At 50.8% G+C, this 20,203-nt stretch overlaps 1 protein-coding gene across 2 annotated transcripts in view; it reads left to right on the plus strand.

Moving 5' to 3' along the window:
- The window catches only part of RNF220 (ring finger protein 220), a 229,068-nt gene that overhangs the window by 178,487 nt on the left and 30,378 nt on the right, over nt 1-20,203 (plus strand). For both annotated transcript variants that reach the window (XM_039238691.1, XM_039238692.1), the window contains exon 2: nt 15,110-15,242. In XM_039238691.1, coding sequence (XP_039094622.1) covers nt 15,110-15,242 — 133 coding nt within the window. The remainder of the gene's footprint in view (nt 1-15,109; nt 15,243-20,203) is intronic.

Here is a 20,203-nt window from a genome sequence, read left to right on the forward strand (position 1 = left end):
CCACCTACCCCGCCATTCACTGTGTTTTCAGACACTCTCCTGCAGTCCCTTCAAGTTCCCCTCCCATGGACTTGGCCACTGAGTCATTCAACAGTCACTACCAGCCGCTCTGTGCCAGACCCTGTGTGGGGTCCTGTGTGTGCCAGGCGAATCCGAGAACCTCCCCGCCCTCAAGGAGCTCACAGTCTACTATGGGAGACAGATGTATAAGCAGATAATTGCAATGTTACATGATGTGTGCGGTAATAGAGGTATAGACATAAGAAATGGCATGACGGACTTAGTATCAGGGAAAGCTTCAAAGAGGAAATACTGTCTGAGTGTGGTCATGAAGAATATGCAGGAGGTTGCCCATGGGGAGATGGGTGTCACGGGCACTGTGCGAAGAGCTGGGGCTCGTCCAGCCATAGCACACAGCATTGCTGGAGGCGTTAAGAGGCTGGAGAGGCACTTGCATGATAAGGAATTCGGAATTTATGCCATGGGCTTTGGGAGCCGGGGAAGGGTCTTAAGCGGCTGAATGATAGGATCCTATTTGTGTTTTAGAAAGACCCTGCCGGCTGTAGAGATAGAAATGGATTAGAGGGGGACAGAGATGTGTTAGGAGACTTGACAGTAAAGACTGGAGACAATGTCTGAACTAAAGCAGTGGAGAAAAGGTGGTACTGGGGGCTACTTAAGGGGTAAAAACAGCTAAGATGTAAACTTACCGGCTGCAGGGGCCAGAGTAAAGAGGAAGAAGAGCCCAGATGGCTGATGGAGGGAAGTCTGGGGATGGCGGTGGCACTTGCTGACAGAAAAAGCAGAACAAGGGCAGGGCTAGAGAAAGGTTAAGTCCCATTTCAGGCACACCGGGCTTGAAGAGCCTGTGAAGCATCCGAGCAGAGGATCTGGTACATAGTGATACAGGACTGGAGGTGAGAACTGAGGAAGAGAGTGTGCAGAGAGGAGTGGACGAAGACAAGGTAACAGCTGACATCGGAGGGAGCAGAGCGGGATTAAGAGCAGGGGCTCCAGCTAAGTGTCCATCCACGGACAAGTGGATCAAGAAGATGTGGTTTATCTATACCATGGAATACTACACGGCAGTGAGAAACAATGAAATCTGGCATGTGTAGCAACATGGATGGACCTTGAGGGGGTTATGCTGAGCGAAATAAGTCAGGCAGAGAAGGACAAATATCATATGTTTGCACGTATAGGAGGATTAGGAGGAACTTGACGGAGGACCAAGGGGGAGAAGAAGGGGGGAAATGGTGGGGGAAAGGGAGAGAGGCAAACCATGAGAGACTCTTGAATGCTGACAAAAACTGAGGACTGATGGATGTGGGGGGGAGGAGGGATGGGCATGGAGGAGGACACTTGTGGGGATGAGCACTGGGTGTTATACGGAAACTAATTTGACAATAAACTATTTGTAAATAAATAAATAAATAAAATCATGGTAAAAATAACAAAAACAAAAAAAAAAAGAGCAGGGGCTCCAGTATTGCCCTGCCAGGGTTGAAAGTCCAGCATCACCACTTACATGGGCAAGTTACAGAGCTTCCCCATGCCTGTTTCCTCAGTTATGAAATACTAAAGTGCTTGGCACAGAGGAAGTATTTGGTCAGTGTTATCCCTTCCCTTCCTCCTCATCAAGTCAACTCTTACTTATCTATCACATCTCAGTTTGTGTCTCATCCTCAGGAAGGCCTTTCTGGATCCCTCTGGGCAGGGCAACCCTGCATTTACAGGCTCCCATAGCACTGTTAGCCTCTCTTCGGCACCTGCAATTTTACAGTTGTTTGTATACTTTTATTGTATCTGCTTCCTCACTACTTTGTAAGCTCTGTAAAGACCTAGACTTTATTGTATCCCTAGACCTTGGTGCAGTGCCTAGCACATGGAAGACCCTCAATATATATTTCCTTAATTAACAAATAAATGAATATAGCTGGAGTATTCATTATATTTGGTGAATGATGGCCATCTGGGATGAGTGAGTGCAATCTGACTGAGAGTAGGGTGATGGGGATGCAGACTGCAGCGAGGTAAGAAGTGCTTAGGAGACAAAGGAGAATGGACAGGAAGCACATACTGGAGCATCTTGGAATAAAAAGGGAAGGAGAAGGAGAAGGCATTAGCTACAAGACAGAGATGAGTTGTTGAAATTGTTGCAATGGAGCTGACTCCAAGCATGTAGATTCTGATGAAGGGAAGCATGAGGAGGGAAAGGAGAGGGCACAAGAGAGAGGGGGCTCACATAGGGAACATAGGCAGGAACGGGATTCTAAATCCAGGAGAAAGATTCTAAACCCAGCTAGAACAGGAAGGTGAATACCTCTCCCACTAAAACTGGAAGAAGAAGAAGGAAGGAAGAAGTGTGGATCTGGGAGTTGAGGAAATTCATACCTAAGGACTTCAATTTTCTGAGCGAAGTGGGAAGCAAGGCCACCTAGTAAGACAGACGGGGACAGAAGATGGGGCGGGGGACTCCAGATAGTAAAATATTATTGGATTGTCTCTGTGGGAAAAGGGAGACAGAGCTGACCAAGGGCATGTTAAAGGATTGCTTAGTAGTGCTGAGATTGGAAACTGTGAATTTTTATTGGCACATATCTGCGTGGTTTTGTGATTTTCCCCCAGCTGCTTTTAGCCGCCTGTGTGTATGAGACAAAAAGGAGAGAACAGTTGGATTGTAGAGAAGGCAAAGGAAGCAAGAGGGTGCTCAAGTGATGCGCCCTAGGATTCAGGGTAGGATCCATGAGTAAGAGGTGTCTCAAGAGACGGGAGGACAGAGGGAGAAGCAAGTATGATGGGTGCAAGGCCGTAGGAGGGCTGGGTGAGAGGGAGTTCTATCACAGAGTAATTTAGGTTGTTGACAAGGCCCTCCAGGAGGAAGTGAGTACAGGAAAAGATAACAGTTGCTGAGGAGGTCAGTGATGGGGCTCGGGGTGTACAAGTGAGAGTCAAAGTCTTCCATGACTGTGGAGAATGGGGGATGACAGTGATGAGAGATACAGGGTAGCACTTGACCTCAGAGCCCATCGGGTGGGAGAAACAGTGGTCCGGAAGTGGCAGTGAGCACAAGGAAGACACTGACCTCACCTCCTGGCCTGAGAAACCTGGAGTTGGGAGAACAGACAGCCTGCACTGGAGAGGACTTCAGAGAGTAGTGATTCCAGGGGAGGTGCCCGTTTCCAGGAAAGTAATGAGAGGAAGCAAAGCAAGTATCTAGGGACCAAGGAAGGAGAGTTTATTGGCACGGTACTCCGTCCCAGAGGGCATGGTGGGAAGATGGTAAAGAGACATCAGTGAAGCCACCTCCGCCCCCGCCCTCCCCAGCATCTCTCCTAGGACTGTCGGCCTCTCCAGCCCCCCTCCCCCAACTTGACATCTCTCCTCCTGCACCATCTACTCCGTACCCCACCTCCCACACGTATGTTCCCCACGTTCCCCGACCTCCTCCCTAGACCCTCCCCCTGCCCTGCCCCACCCCACCCGGCCTGAGTGAGCAGGAACCCCTGCACCTTCATTTCTCAGGTCACTGCTTGGCTAATGGGCTATTAATTTGCTCAATCGTCCCCTGTGAGGCAAACTCAATTTCTGCCAGCCAGTCGTCCCTCCCTGTCGACAGCGTGATTGATTGGAGGAACAGCTGTCACCGCCCGGCTGCCTGCTCCTTGCCTCCTTTCCGAGTCCTCACCACCCCTCCTCCTCGGGCCGCTGCCCCGCGCCCACAGAGGCAGCGCACCCCTGCCACCTGCCCAAGGATCTGTCGCCAGCAATGAAAAATGACAGAAATATTTAAGGACAAATAAGGTTTCCCAACGCAATTGAAAATGATTACAGGCAGCTACAGATGGGGCCAATCTGATGCGCAGCAGCAAATCAAATCGAATTTCCTTATCGGCGTATTATTTTAGGCGTTATCTGGCACGTTGATGCAGTTATCAATTCAATTTCAGCCGCCGGTCCGCTGTTTACTGTCTCGCCTTTGCTGGGAAAAGGTAAACATGCTCAGCCCAGCAAATTAATTTCTGGCTGAAGCCAGAGGCTGCGAAGGACTGCTATGCAGGACCCACGGCCCCCACCTTGGCCTTGTGCGAGTGGGCCAGGCTGGCTGGGCTTGGGGCAGGCAAGAACTTGCCCGGGGAACAGAAGCCCCGCTAGCTGCCTGCCCCAGCCCGGCTCCGGCCTCGAGCAGGATTCAGAGCTCCTAGGAGGCTGAGGTGACCGCTATTGGCTCCACGGCTGCTGCCAGGGAGAGGTGAAGGTCTCCCATTAATTCCCAGCTAAAAATGACAAATTCATCTTGGACGACAATTAAATGAAGTCAGTAATTGATGCTAATTGATCTCCAGATGCGAGGGCTCCCCTCAGCCTCAGCAAGCACGTGCCTGTCTCACTCACTCTCCTCACCCCAGTCCTCTCCTCCCCTACTTCTCTCTTCTCTTCTCTTGGTCCTCGCTCAATGCCTAAGGCTCTGGGCGTCTTGACCTCGCAGGTCTGTGGAAGACAGCTGGCCTGGGCCGGGCTCCCAGGCAGGGCCTGAGGCCGAGCAGCTGGCCGGCTGCCCACCCAGCCCTGCAGGCGCTTGTAATCAGTGCCCTGAGTCCCACCCATCCACCCAGAAAGCAGGTAACATGCCCTCCTCGGTGGTTCAGGATTTATTGCCCGCAGCTGTAGAGGTTCCCACTTCATTTTTATAAGCCCATAGTCAGAGCCAGCAGGGGGTAAAGCACACTTGGATTTACTTTACTTTAAACAGTACAGTCTTAGCATTTTGGCTCCATGGCGAGGAAGGCACTGGGGGAGAGTGAAGTGTGCAGGCAGGCGGAGGTGAGTGTATCGGTATACTCAGTCTACACTCACAGATATGTATGCATAGGTGCTCAGGTGTGTTTATCTAGATGTGAAAAAAATAACCACACCTGCGTGAGCACCTGTGTGTGCCAGTGCCCTCACGTGCATGTGTGTGTCCAGCCATTTGAGAGGATATGTGTGCATGTCCATATGTGCATGTTTTCCTGAAGTGGACCCTTTTCTACAGTCAGTAATGGCTAATCGCAGAGAACTCTGAGAGGCTCCACCTGCCCCACCTACCATCAGCCGGCCCGGCCCAGGTCACTGTCTGGAAGTTATTAGCTAAGGGAGGAGGGGATCTGAATTGTACCTGTAGAAGAGGAGAGAGGCTGCAGTTATGTTTGGGACAGCCAAGGTCAGGGGTATGAAATAGTGGTGAGCCCTGAAGCCCCGCCAGTCTCTACACAGGTTGGCTGGTGTACTCAGTGGAGCGAAGGCTGGTGAGGCCAACAATTGGGGTTCTACGCCATAGGCTCAGTGAGCTTGATCATGACTTGGCCCAGAGCCCTTGGCTCCAGTTCGAGCCCAAGTCTGAGCCTAAACCTGTCCATAGGGTCACTGGCCTCCACCTGGCCGTTCTGCATTCGTTTGCCATCGGCCACCCAAGAGACATGCCTGGGCTCAAACCAGGCTGCCTCTACTGCTGAGAGAGTAAATAGCATCACAGTAGGTCAGGGCACCAGCCAGGTTCTTGTTTTACAAGAACCGAGAGCTGGCAGGAGGCCACGTAGAGGGGGCAGTGCCAATCTGAGCTTTTGCAGGCAGAGAGAGAAACGGGAATATGGCATGTGGGCATAAATATGTCTCCCTGTGTATTATATCTGTGTATAAATGTCACATGTACAGAACCTGGTGCTGCCTGTGGAGTCTGCACTTCTTACGGAAGGAAGAGGAGCAAATTAAGGAAAAAGCATATATAGGATAGATGACCAGACCAGACCCTAGATAAGGGTCAGAGTAGAGGCAAGGAATCAGAGAAAACCCCCACTATGTCTTTCAGCTAACCTCTTCATCTTTTGGGGGAGTTTGGCAAGGTCAATGGTCATTTATTCATTTGTTCATTCAAAGAATATTTATTGATTTCTACTGTTACTATTACTATCACTATTATTATTTTCTTACTCCGGGCTGTCCTTTGCTAGATGTTGCGGCTGTAGTAGTAAATAAGTTAATCCTTCCCTCAAGAAATTTACAGTCTAGGGGCACCTGGGTGGCTCAGTTGGTTAAACGTCCAACTTCAGCTCAGATCATGATCTCACAGTTCATGAGTTCTAGCCTCACACTGGGCTCTATGCTAACAGTTCAGAGCCTGGAGCCTGCTTCAGACTCTGTGTCTCCCTCTCTCTCTGCCCCTCCCCTGCTCACACTCTGTCTCTCTCCCTCTGTCTCAAAAATGAACATTAAAAAAATTTGTCTTAAAAAAAAATTTACAGTTTAAAGAGGGTGACAGACACAGAAGAGACAATCGTAACACTGTGTCACTAGAGGTGGCACAAGAGGCATTGGGAACACAGAGAAGGCACCTAGTATAGTCTGGACGAGTTGGGGAAAGCTCCCTGGAAGAAGGAATTCTGAGTCCTTCAGAGTGAGAGTAGGAGCCAGCTTGTGCAAGTGGCCCCTGCCATATCCTTTTTGGTTGTTTGGCAATTCCAAAGCAGAGACAAATAAGCCTATTTGGTTCCAGGTGACTCAGGAACTGCTAAAAATGTCACCTCTGCCCCCTGAGCACTAGCCACTGCCCTGGAGTCTGGGCAGGAGGGCATACAGTGGTTTTCAGGGCATCCCTGGGTACTGGCAGATAAATATGGGCCATAGCTAAATACCCGTCTCTCCTCTGCCTGCCCCACCCCCACCTCCTCGACCAGGGATGCCTATTAATCCTGACAAATGATGACTTACGAACATGTAATGCAAACTGATTCATCATACATTCAAATCCGCCGCCCCGCCCCAGCGGGAGGCCCCAGCCAGACAAGTGTATTACACGGATAATGTATTTGACGTATTAATAAAACCAGCCGCATTGCTCTGGCGCAGGGACTAGGGAATGCCAATATACGATGACAGATCACATATTGATGAAATCCAGATGTTTGGAATCATAGTCTTGGGGCCTTGTTCATATTGACTGAAGGTAAAAAATGCCATCTGTCAGCATGTTAACTCTTCCTGTCCCACACTCAGCAGAGGCGCCAATCATGGTTTTCTGGAGGGAAGAGAAGGGGAAAGGGGATGGGTGAGAGGGGGGAGGATGAGTATGCCCGTGGTCGGATTGTGATGGATGGATGAAGTGGGGGCAGATGGTTGTACTGTGGACACAACGGGTGGAGGGCACATTTTCACGCCTTATGTTCTTGACCTCTCAGCATGCCTTATGTTCTTGACCCTATCAATGACACCCCTCCTCCCCTCCTTGAAACTCTTTCCTTCTTGGCTTTGATGACACCATGCTTGTTTTCATCCTCCTCTTGACTGTTCTTTCTTAGTCTTTGATGACTTAAACTTCTTCCACCTGTTGGAGTTACTCGGGGTTCTATTCCAGCTCCTTCTTACTGTATACCCCCTCCCTAGGTGATCTCACCTACTCTTAACTTCAGTAACTTATTTATTCATGCAATAAATATTTATTGGGTATTTACCATATCCCAGACATTGTGCCAGGCACAGAGGATGCCTTAGTGAACATTACCTCTTACCTCTATGTCAATGTCTCCAGCTCCATAATTCTGGCTCCAGCTCCCATAGAGTGCCCAGAAAACATTTTCACATGGATGTCTTAACAGTTCCTCAGAGTAAGTACTATATCCAAACTGAACTCATTTTTTTCCTCACCAAGCCTGCTGCCCCTCCTCCTATTGTACAAGGCAGTAAATGGTCTATCACCCAGTAGTTGCTCAAGCCAGAAACCATGGAATCACTGTTGGCTCCTTTCAGTCCCTTGACCCCCAGATCCAACCCATCCCTTTCAGTTCCCCTCCATCATCATCGTCATCATCATCATCATCATCATCATCATCCTTATGCTCCAGCAAGGCACCATCATGTCTCCCCTGAATTAGTGAGATCACCTTCTAAAGAGCCTTCCTGCATTCTCTACTTTGCCCCCTCAGACCGTTCTATACTTTGCAGTTAGAATGATCTTTAAAATTTTTTTTTAATATTTATTTATATTTGAGAGACACAGAGACAGTGTGTGAGTAGGGGAGGGGCAAAGAGAGACAGAATCTGAAGCAGGCTTCAGGCTCTGAGCTGTCAGCACAGAGCCCAATGCGGGGCTCGAACTCACAAACCGTGAGATCATGCCCTGAGCCAAAGTTAGACGCTTAACCAACTGAGCCACTAGATGCCGCAGAATGATCTTTTTTAAATGCAAGTCTGATATGTCTCTCTCGTGCTTAAAACTCTTCAACGACCTCTCACTGTATGTTAGAAAACAACAATAACAGGGGCGCCTGAGTGGCTCCGTCAGTTAAGCTTCCAACTCTTGATTTTGGCTCAGGTCATGATCTCATGGTTTATGAGATCCAGCCCAGCTTCTGGCTCTGCGCTGACAGTGAGGAACTGGCTTAGGATTCTCTGTCTCCCTCTCTGCCCCTCTCCAGCTCACATGTGCTCTCTCCCTCACTTGCTCTCTCTCAAAAATAAATAAGTATACATTTTTCTTAAAACAACCAAAATCATTAACATAATTAAAAAGTCCTCCAGGACCTGGCCTCTCTCTCATTCTCACACTCTGCCCATCACTCTTTCTGCTGCAGCCACACTGGACACTTTTCACTTCTTCAGTGGGGCTTTCTTCCCTCTGTACCTTCAAACATGCTATTTTGTACCTAGAACACCACTTCTCCACAATTATTGCCTGACCAGTTCCGTCTGATCCTTCACACCTTTGCTTGGATGTCACTTCCTTCACCTCCCAGGCCCGCTGATATACTCCCACAGTTCCATGTACTTACCTTTTTCTAAAACCACCCTGGGGACATTTGTTGAACGTCTCTATCTTCAGTCAGTTCCTAAGCTCCTTGAGGGCAGAGAATGTCCCTGTCTTGTTCATTATTGCATGGCATCCATAGGGTAGCAGACCCATCATCACTATCCGACGGACATTGATTAAATACTATCGAATTATTGCCTAGGTGAGTGGATACGTAGGTAAATAGCTGGGTATTATGCAATGGTTAAGAACACTAGCTGTGAAGTCAGGCAGACCTGAATTTAAATCCTGCTCTGAACCTTCTAGTTCTGTCGTTTCATTGTTCTGAACCCCATTTTCTTCATCAGTGTGATTGCAATAATAATACCCACCTCACAGGACTGTTGTAAAGATTAAATGAGATAAACCATGTGCAACATTAAACCTACAACCTAACACATTATAACACTCAATAAACATTATTATTAATGGACAGTGGATAAATGGTTAGATGGATGGACAGATGGATATATTGGCATACAAACAAATCAATAGATATATGTGTGTGGATGGATGGGAAGAAGGAACTCCATGGAGGCCAGAAGGGTCAGGGCCAGAGTTCCTACTGAATGGTTCAGTCTTGACCACAGCAGAGAAGAAGGCCAGATACAGGGCAAGGCCAGGCCCCATCAGAAGGGGATAGATACAGGAACAAACAACAAACTCTGCTAGTATCCTATTAGAGACGATAATGAGCCATCACTTTGTAGAGAGCCCTGGTTTCGTTGAATCCTCACAAAAGTCCTGGGAGTTAGATATTATCATACTTGTTTAACACAAGGAAAAACTAAAGATCAGAGTGTTAAGTGATTTGCCCAAGGTCTCACAGCTAATGAGAGATAACTCTGTCAAATTCTGCTTGAAGGTTCCTCTGTGTCTTGGTCACCCGGAACTTAAAGCCGTTCTACAGGGGGTTCGGGGAAGGGAACGGTGGGGCACACCTGTGTGTACACACAAACACACACATACATTCTCTTAAAAGGCCCCGCCTCTTTTGCCATTTATCATTAGCAGTACCCTCACCCTCGTTTAAATCCTCCCCCTTCTTAAATCAGACACCAGGCAGTCAAGACCTGCCTTCTGTGGTCTGCAGAGAAAAGATCGTGAAGATGGGATCTGAACAGAGAGGCAAGAATGGAAGCCACAGGCAACAGAGCTAGGACATGACCAAACAGGCCAAGCCCTAGAAGCAATCCCACAGCAGGCGTGTTGCAGGATTGGACGTGGGTCAGTGATCCAGGAAGGGAGGGCTTTCCCTCTGAATGAGTCCCCCTCCTCCAGCGCCCAGGTCTGACCGGGCTTCACTATGGGAGAGGGCAGAGATGGGGCAGCATGGTGGGCCCTTGAGTTGCCTGCCCCCAATGGTCAGCACTTCCTAACAGAGGGGGGCAGCAGAGGGCTGATCTGGGACCCCAGGTGCCTGAGGCCCAGTTCCAAGGCCTGACTGCTGGACTGGTTGGAGCCTGGCCTCGGCAAGGCAAAGGCTGCTTGGCTTAACTGCTCCTCTCTCCTCAGCCTGCCTATCCGTCCTCACAGCCTGCAGTCACTTCCTGGTGGAGCATGGCTGTTCTGGGTGTGGAGTATTCTAAGCAGCTCAGAAAGGGAAAGGAGCCTTCTGGAGGTCACACAGCTAAGGAGCCTGACCCCACAATCACCTCTGGCTCTTTGAGCTTGAGTTGCCCTGCGTAAGGCTGAGGACAGGGTCAGGCCCCTCTGCTCCCTGCTCTCCTGCTGCTTCAGGGGATACCTGCAGCAGGCAGAAAAGTGGAGGTGGCAGGCGCTGTGGTGGCGGTGGCGGGAGGGAGGTGCGGTAATGAATGTGGACGGGAGGCGGAATGAGCGATCCATCTTTGCATGGGAGGGGAGGGGGCCGCGGGCCTTCCCCCCACACACTCACACACTCAATCAGGCGCTGTCAGACCTCCGGCCGCCTGGCATTTTGGTGAAGAATCTCTCAGCTAAAAATTGTTGTCAGTCCCATTTCCTCGTTATCAGTGCAAGGGCTGAGGCAGCGCCCGGGGATTAACGGGAGCGGCGAGCGCCCGCTCCGCCATCCACTGCCGATAACACCGGGCCTCCCGCCTCACCTCCCCCATTCATCATCTTTAGCACTGACAGCCCGTCCCAGTCCCTGTCCCCAGTCCCTCATGCTTCCCACGTCTCCCCACTGTGCTGCTCAGCCTGCCTCCTGACCTCCCTGGGGAGCTAGGCCTCCTGAAGAAGGACAAGATTCAACCTAGGCCCACATGACCTGGACCCACCTGTGGCAAAGAGGCCTGGCCAGCCGCGGGGTGGCCACGGGACAGGGGCAGGAGTGAGGCGTGCTCAGTGAGAAGATGCTTCCTGACAGCCTGCCTCTGGAGATTCCGTCTGCCTACCTGTGATGCCAGCTTTGGCATTGGAGAAGGGACTCCCACATCACAGGGGCAGCTGGACTAGGGATTTCCGGAGATCTCTCCAGCCTGAGAAGGACTCTTAGATTCTCGGAACTGTGGAAGAGAAGAGCCAGAGGACGCCTACTCCCAGGCTTAGGAAGAGTAGGGGGTTGAGGACTTTGTTCCCACCCCCACAAGACCACAGCCCCCTCCTCTTGGCCATTCCCAGCGGTTTTATGGCCCGTTTTATGGCCACTGTAATGGCCCAGGTCAAAAGCTTCAGGGAGCTGTATTCTGGGAATTATGCAAACGAGGAGCAGGCCCAGGGCCAGAGTATGGATTTTGTCATTAAACCTGGGCAGGCCATGTCGTTAGTGCAGTAAAACCCACGTCATGACCACAGGTCTCAATATAAAATTATAGGGAACACAGCGGGGGAGGGGAAGCAGGGGGCCCATGGCCAGGCTGACACCTGCCACTCTAACCCCTGAGAAAATGGGAGTGGGATGGAGGGCATAGGCTGCAGGGTCCTCTGCTGATCCCTGTCAGTGCTATTCCTGACACTGGGAGCCAGGAAGAGGACCCATTGTCCCAATAGGGAAACTGAGGCCAAGCTCAGAAAAGTAGATCTCTGTGGCAGCAAAGCAGAGAACAAGCATGTGGGAATGCTGATTCCTGGCCCCAGCCTCAAAGGGAAGACTCTGGGCTCCAGGAATCCCTAAAAGCCAGAGTTGGTGTCTCAGGCTAATGGGCAGAAACCCTGATATTTCCACCTCGGCATAGACCCCATGCCCTGAATCTCCTTTTGCAGGTCTCCTCTCTTACCATTTCCCCCCCTTATGCCCCAGGTGCTGCCATTTTGACAGCCTCATCAAGTCTCTCCCTTATTTATCCTTCATGCTTTCTATCAAGTACTGGCTTCCCCTGGACCCTACCAACCGTCTTCTGGCCCCTCCTGCCTCCACCCTGGGGTGCCCACTCGTCCCTCCCTCGGGCCTGGTCAGGGCTGTACTGACTGGACCCACTGCCTCTTCCGTGGCTTTCCTACTTAACTTTGTGATCTCCTTCAGGCCAACATTTTGTTGTATTTATCTCTGAACTCCAGTTTCTCCTAGAATAATGCCTGACATAAAAGAATTGTTTAATGTTGCTTGAGTGAATAAGTAAATGAGGCGATGAGATCATGAGCTGAGCACAGGGGTCACTATCCAGTTCTGAGCCTTACTTTCCCTATCTGTAAAACAAAGGTAATGGCCTGCAGAATTTCTAGGGTCTCCCTCACCTCTGAGATTCTCTGGCTGAATGAGGTTAGAAGCAGAGCTGACCTAGAATCCTCAGCTCCCATCTTCCAGACCAGGCCACACCTGCTTTAACTCACAGCTTCCAGCTGTCCTCCGAGCATCTAAGGCATAGCCACCAAGGCACGTGATCAGCAAGGCCCCTTCGCCTCCTCAGACACCTGACCACACAGACTGGAGCCACACCCACCCCACCCTGGCACACACGAAGCCTCCACAGTGGACATCTCAGCTCTACGAAGATCATCTGGCTTCTAGGACAATCCGATCTTCACTCCTACCCCCTTTCCCTTTCCTGTTTTCTTCTCCCATGCTTTGTTATTGCCCATCGAGTCACTGCCAGGTCTGTTCTCAGTTGTCTATAAATATGAAGTTGGCTAAGAAGAAGCCCCTGCCCACAAGAGACTGTAGGCATTCACTTTCATTTGCTCCTGTTTTCTACCTGGAACACTTCAAAGATGCAACTTAAATTTCATTCTTTGGTTAAGACTTCTCTATTTTCACTCCTCAAAACACGCCGCCAGAATGAACTACTCCCTCCTTTGAGCTCTCAAATGACTCAGTCTGGGCATCCAGGAGGGCTGTGACCATCCTCAACCTTGTGTCAAAGGGAGGTGGGTTCTTGTGCTCAGCTGGAGCTCCTTCAGGCATGGGGCACTAGAGTTAGCAAATAAAAATATGTAACGCCCAAGTACATTTGACTTTCAGAAAAGCAATGAGTAACTTTTAGCATAAGTATGTGCCATGCAATATTTGGGACATACTTAGACTAAAAAAGTATTCATTATTTACCTGAAATTCAGTTTTACCTGAGCATCTTATATTTAATCTGGTAACCCCTCACAACCACCTTGGTCATCACTGGCATGGCCTTTATCTCCCTGAAAGCTAATTTTGACCCTCTCAGGACAAAAGTGGGAAGAAGAAGAAGGGAGAAAGATCTTGGCTTAAGCTAAAAAAATCTTTCTACAGGGGCACCTGGGTGGCTCAGTTGGTTGAGTGTCTAATTGCAGCTCAGGTTATGATCTCACATTCATAGGTTCAAGCCCTGCATTGGGCTCTGCACTGACAGCGCGGAGCCTGGAGCTACCTTTGGATTCTGTGTGTGTCTCTCTCTCTTCCCGCATCCCCCCCCCCCACGCTTGTCCTCTGTCTCTCTGTCTCCCAAAAAATAAAATAAAACATTAAAAAAATTGTTTAAAAAGTCTTTCTACAGTTTACATGGATAGGCAAGGATATGTCTGGATAAACAGGCCTCCACATCTCCACGCCTTAAGCAGAGGCCAGAAGAGCACTGGGTGGAGAGAGTGGTAAGGGAGGGGGTTTATGCTCCCCAGAAGGTATGCATTAGGCAACCTTCAGGCTCCTTCCTAGCATAGTGTGTTCTGGTTACCATCAGCAACAGAGGCAGCGACAGAGTTGGGACAGAGTGGGAACGAGGTTCAGGCTCCCAGCTGGCCCCCAAGCCTAGAGAACCAGCAGAATACCCACTTGTGCTCCCATACAATGTGAAGGATATTTTGGAGGGGGAAACCCAGACTCTGTTAGATTCAAAAGAGGCCAATAATGTGAACCAAGTGAGAGGTAGTGAGACCCAAACAGGAAGACTATAGATTCCAGGAATCCTGAAGAAGCAGAACGAATAGAACTTGGGGGTTAAACAAATGTGGGAGGGACAGTAAGGTACCGGAAGGGGTCACGGGGGGAAGCAGAGGTTACTGGCTGGGGTAACCAGGTGAACATTAGTGTCATTAACTAAGATGGGCACTGCTGAACAGGGAGCAGGCTCACAAGGGGTGAAGAAGCTGAAGAACTTGTTTTTGGATCATTGAGTTTCAGATTCTTGGGGGACACCCAGGCATTGATACACACATTAGGTGCTTGGATACAGGGACCGAGAGAACCAGAGAGGGATCTGGGGCAGAGATGTGGATTCTGGAGTCTACGGGGCACAGATGGGGATTGGGGCCATAAGAAGGAAGGAGATGATCCAGCAGCATACAGAATAGGGAGAGAAGAGGCTGTGGAAAGAACCCTGGGAAGGTGAGGAACTGAAGAGAACAGTACCCCAGAAATCATGTGGATTCTTTTTGGTCTTTCCCAGGATCTGATTATATGCTGTGGCCCCAACTGCTCTGCGCTAGGGCTGGTTCAGAGTAGATCTCAGATGATGTTTGTTGAATAACAACAGGAATGCAGGAAAGAGTCCCTTTTCTCCCTCTTTTCTTCCTTCTCCAGATTTGGGGAATATGAAAGCAGTGAGGAAAGAGGAGAAAAAGGGGTCAGTGGATATTCTGAGTGATGGTATGATTAAACCAAGACCTTCCCTAACCTGTATGAAATGAAGTGATCCAGGTTTGATTACACAGAGCATTGATTGTGTCCTGATAGATTTCCCAGAGGAGTGACCAGCTAAGGAGGTACCGTTCATGGGCCCTGGAGCTACAGAGAAGAGTGGATGGTCATGGGCTCTGAGACCCTTGGGCTCAACCCCTCTCTAGGCCAGGAAGCTCTAGGAGGCAGCAGAACGCTTGGATTAGAGGATTGGGACACTGGGTTTCCATCCATCCACAGACTAACCCAGCTTATCTGTCTGTCTCTTCTTCCCTCTCCAGGTAAGAAAAAGGCAGCAGCACTGTTTGACAGCCAGGCCCCTATTTGCCCCATCTGCCAGGTCCTGCTAAGGCCCAGCGAGTTGCAGGAGCATATGGAGCAAGAACTGGAACAGCTGGCCCAGCTGCCTGCCAGGTAAGCCACCCCCCTGGGGGAGCCTGCCTGCCAGAGGGTTCCACTCAGGGTTCTGGATGCCAGGTCCCAGGAGCAGCCACTGGGCCTACAGCCCAGCCTCTAGATAGAAGGCAAGGCCTGCTGTCCTTCTCCTCTACTCTGCTCTCAGTCCTCAGATCCTGCAGCTGAGTGGTGATGCAGTTCCCTTCTTGCTGTATTTTCAGAGATGGGAGGAGAGTGACCCCTCTTCAGGCCTCCACCTCTAAAGGGCACAAGAGGAGTGGGAAAGGGGATGAGCCACTGCCACGGCCCTTGTCCTGCCATGCTAAGCCTCAGGGTTAGGGTTCCAGAAGCAGGGGCTAGACCTGCCCTGCTGACCAGAAGTGCAGCTTCGTGCTGCCATCCAGGGGAGTAAGCACTACCTTCTCTATCAATCTCGGGATCTGAAAGGTAACAATCAAGCTTAGCTGTGCCCCCTGTTCTACCTTTACCCCCCTTCTCCCTGCCTGAAGGATGAGGCAGAGCCTCCTTGAGGGGCTTATAGAGGAGCAAGGTTATCAAAGGAACAGAGGAGAGGTACGACAAATTACCCCAAACCTTAGCAATTTCAAGCAGCCACTTCATTATACTCATGGCATCTGTGACTTCAAGAATCCAGAGCACAGAGGGGGATGGCTTGCATCTGCTCCAGGATGCCTGGGGCCCCAGCTGGGAAGACGCGGTGGCTGGGAGCTGGGATCATCTGGAGCCCCCTTCACTCACATGTCTGGTAGCTGATTCTGGCTGTCAGCTGGGACTTCAGCTGGAGCTGTGACCAATGTACCTACACTTGGCACCTCCATGTGGCCTGGGCCTTCTCCTAGCATGATGGCCTCCAGGTAGCTGGACTTCTTATGTGGCAGATTAGGGTACTAAAGCAAATGTCCCAGCCAATGAGATGGAACCTGGATCACCTTTTACAACCTAGCCTTGGAAGTCACTCAGTGTCACTTCTGCTGTACTCTATTGGTCGTGGCAGTGTCAGCGCAGCCAGATTGAAGGAGAGAAGATATACACCCCACTTTTTGATGGGAGAGTGGCAGGGCCATATTATAGAAGGTTATATTATAGAAGAGCACATGGGATGGGAGACATGGGTGGTTGTAGCCATTTCTGGGAAATACTGTCTGCTACAGGGGAACAGCCTGCTCCACCACTCCCAACCCCACTCCACCTCCTGTTCAGTCCAAGTCACCAGACTTGACTGATCTCCATCCTTCTACCCTCAACTAATCCCCCATGCAGGATATAGGTGACCCAAAGGTAAACCAGAACTGGCCCCACTCCCAGAAGCTCACTACATGAGAGTAAGGAGAGCTGAGCCATAGAAACCCTGAGGGATAGAAGCCGCTCTATGGGAAGAACTATGGGGCATGGAGAAAACACCAACCCAGCACAGAGCAGAGAAGACCTCCTAAGGGAGGTGAGCTGAATTTTGAAGGAAGAAGTATTAATTATCTACTACTGTGTTACAAATTACCCTCAAACCTAGTGGCTTGAAACAACAAACATTTATTACCCACAGTGTCTATGGACCATCAATTCAGGAACAGCTTAGTTGGGTCGCTGTGGGTAGTTGTGGCTTTCGGCTCAGCCTCTCATGGGACTGCAGTCAAGATGTCAGCCAAGGCACAGTCATCTGAAGGTCTGACTGGGACTGTAGGAGCTATTCCCAAGACGGCTTCTCCACACATGGGTCTTTCCATAGGACAGCTTGAGTTTCCTTATGACATGGTGTCTGACTTCCCACAGAGAAGTGACCCAAGAGAGAAACTAAGTAGGAAGCCACAATGCCTTTTATGCTCTAGTCTCAGAAGTCATATGCTATTGCTTCTACTGTATTTTATTCTCTTCATTAGAAGCAAGTCACCAAGTCCAGCCCCCACCAAGAGAGGAGAATTAAACTCTATAAGCTCTATTTCTTGATAGGAAGAATATCAAAAAATTTTGTGAAAAATACTTAAAACTACCACAGAAGACTATACAAATGATAAAAATAATAATCTGTATGAACACTCACTATATGCCAAGTACTTTACATTGCATTATACTTATTTAATCTTCACAACAACCTTCTAGGGCAGGCAATAATTATTAAGTCCCTTTAACAGATTAGGAAACTGAGGTACAGAGGGGTTAAGTGACTTTTCTAAGGTTGCACAGCCTGTAAAGTGGTAAAGATATGATTCAAATCCAAGCAATCTGACTGGTGCCATTCTCTTAAACCACTCCCAGCACATACACACACGTGGGACTAGCCTAGAAGGGGCAGAGCATTAAAGACACATCCTTCCACAGATGAGTTCCACACCTTAGCTATCTGGGAGGGTGTCTGGGTAATTTACTTCCAATAGAGGACTTCCCCTCAACAAGAACAGGAACAGAGGCAGAGATGTGTGGGGAGGAACAGAGGCAGAGATGTGTGTGGAGGGCCCTGTAGGGCCCTCTAAAAGCAGTGTACCCCTAAGGGCCTGGAAAATGGGGGCTCAAGATCTCCTTCTGCCTCCTCAGTGGGGGCCACACTACAGCCTCCTCTTCGTGCCCCACACCTGCACTGCCCAAGGCATCCACATCTACCCACAGAAGTGCCCCCCCCAGCCATTATCCTGCACCAATCCCCCCACCCGCATATTTTCTCAGGGCACCCCCTACTTCCACACCCTAATCCCCATATCCATTTCCCCACCCAGAGCCCCCCACATCTGCTCCGCCCCTCACGGCTGTGTCTTGAGTCCCCCACTTCTGTGCCCCTCACGTCCAGGCCCAGCCCAGCACCCCCTAACCCCTGGCACGCCCCCCCCCCCCGACCCCGTGTCTGACAGCCGGACAGCGGGATCTGCACAGCAAGTGAAATTCCCGTCGGATCGATAAAGCCGAAGCGCTGGCGGCGACGGGTCGATGGTTTTATCTGTCTCGGCCCCGCCGCGCCCGGCGCGCTGACAGTCCGACCGACCGGCAAAGGCGTTCAAGGGCAGCCGCGCCCGCCGCCCCCTCCCCTCCCCTCTCCGCGCCCTCCCCTCCCTGCGGCCGCTGCGCCCACCGGACTGCAGGCTGGACCGGCCGCTGCCGCCCTCGTGATTTATCTGGATTTTTAATTGGAAAAAATTTGCGAATTAATTGATTTCAGGAACTTGCCAATTAACATTGTAATTGGGTGCGTGATAAATTCCCAAGGAGCGTGTCAGCTCCCTCCGGGCTGAGGGCGCCGCAGAGCCCGGGTAGCGCTCGGGGAGGGCCCCAGCCTTGGCTGCCCTTGCCCCGCCCCTGCTGGCTGTCTGGGAGGCCTGAGGAGAGAGTAGAGGAAGTTGGGAAAAGATGTGGCACCTGGGCTCCAGAGACCCCTGAGACTCCTCCCTCCTCTCTCCCGCCGGCAGCTCCAGGAGCTGAATGGGAGGGACCTTTTACCAACCATTTCACAGATGGGGAAACTGAGTCCTGCAGAAGGGCAGAGTTTGTGTGTGGCTGGGCACAACCCAAAAGAGGGCGTCCCCCATCCATGGCCTGTGGTCGGAGCCTTCCTCCCCAGCTCTTCCATCCTCCCCTTTCTCTTCCACTGCGTGTTCCCTTCTCCGTTCTTCCTTCTCCCTGCCCCCCTGCCTTCTTGTCCTCCTCTCTCCAATTTTCTCCCTCCCTCTCTTACCCTGCCTTTGCCTCTTTTGCTCTCCCACCCCTCCCACCCCTTAGCCAGCTCTGGAGCCTATAAGATGCTGCTGCAGGGTGGCTCTCCATCGCCTTGGTCACCTCCCTCCCTCCCTCACACACGACACACCCGAGGGCTCACACAGAGAAGCCAGGGACCTCCCAGGTCTCAAACTAGGGCTGGCTGCTTTTCAGAGACACAGGCGAATATGTGCACATGACCTACAGGCACACGCACACCCCCACATTCCAACACACATAGATGTGCTAACCACACACACACCCTGAAAGAACCACTTGCCACGCATGCTCATTCCCACAGGTGCATGGGCACACGGGTACCTACAGGAAGAAGAGTCAGAACTCCTGTTGGAGAGCATTTATACTTTTAAAAGCACTTTTACATTTGGAATCAGAGAGGCTATGCCCATACACCCTCCCTTGCCCAGCCCTCTATCTTTCCCTTTCCCAGTCCTGCACTGGAGTATCAGTAGACCCCAGGACTCAGCTAGTTAGAATAAAGAGGGTAGGGGCGCCTGGGTGGCTTAGTCGGTTAAGCGTCCGACTTTCGCTTAGGTCATGATCTCGCGGTTCGTGGGTTCGAGCCCCGCGTCGGGCTCTGTGCTGACTGCCGGCTCAGAGCCTGGAGCCTGTTTCAGTCTGTGACTCCCTCTCTCTCTGACCCTCCCCTGCTTGCGCTGTCTCTCTCTCCTAGAAGTAAATAAAACATAAAAAAAAAAAAAAAAAAGGAGGGTAAAGTTAGACTGAGGACAGATTGGAGGGGGCTTTCGGGGCTGGAAGGTTGTCCTAGCTGTAGTGGGGGAGTTGGAAGAACATTAGTGAGTCACAGGAAGTTTGATCACATTGCAGAACTGTAGGAGAATCACCCTGGAGACCAGTGTGGACCATGAATTGGGGAGTAGAAGGGGGGCAGGTGAGAAGGTTGGGCAGGGTCCAAGGGACAGACGATAAGGCTGATCTGGGACAGGGGCAGTGGGAATGGAGAAGAGGGAATGATGTGACACTGGTGGAGGACGAAGCAAGAAGCAAGCAGGGTACTTACCAGGAAAAGCTTTCTGACCTGGGTGATGGGAAGGGTGATGATGGCGAGGAAGCAAGTTTCTGAGGAAAGGAGGAAATAATGGATGGGTCTCTGGGCACACTAAGCCTAAGACGTCTCTGGGATGGTGATGGGGTGGAGACTGGATGTATACAGACAGGCAGCCACATAAATGGGGGCTGAAGATTGGAGGCTGGTGGAGAGCAGCCCCCAGACTTGTCTGTGGCCCTCAGACAGGAGTTTC

The sequence above is a fragment of the Hyaena hyaena genome, unplaced genomic scaffold (assembly GCF_003009895.1).
Source record: "Hyaena hyaena isolate Hyena2069 unplaced genomic scaffold, ASM300989v1 scaffold_144, whole genome shotgun sequence".
NCBI lineage: Eukaryota > Metazoa > Chordata > Mammalia > Carnivora > Hyaenidae > Hyaena > Hyaena hyaena.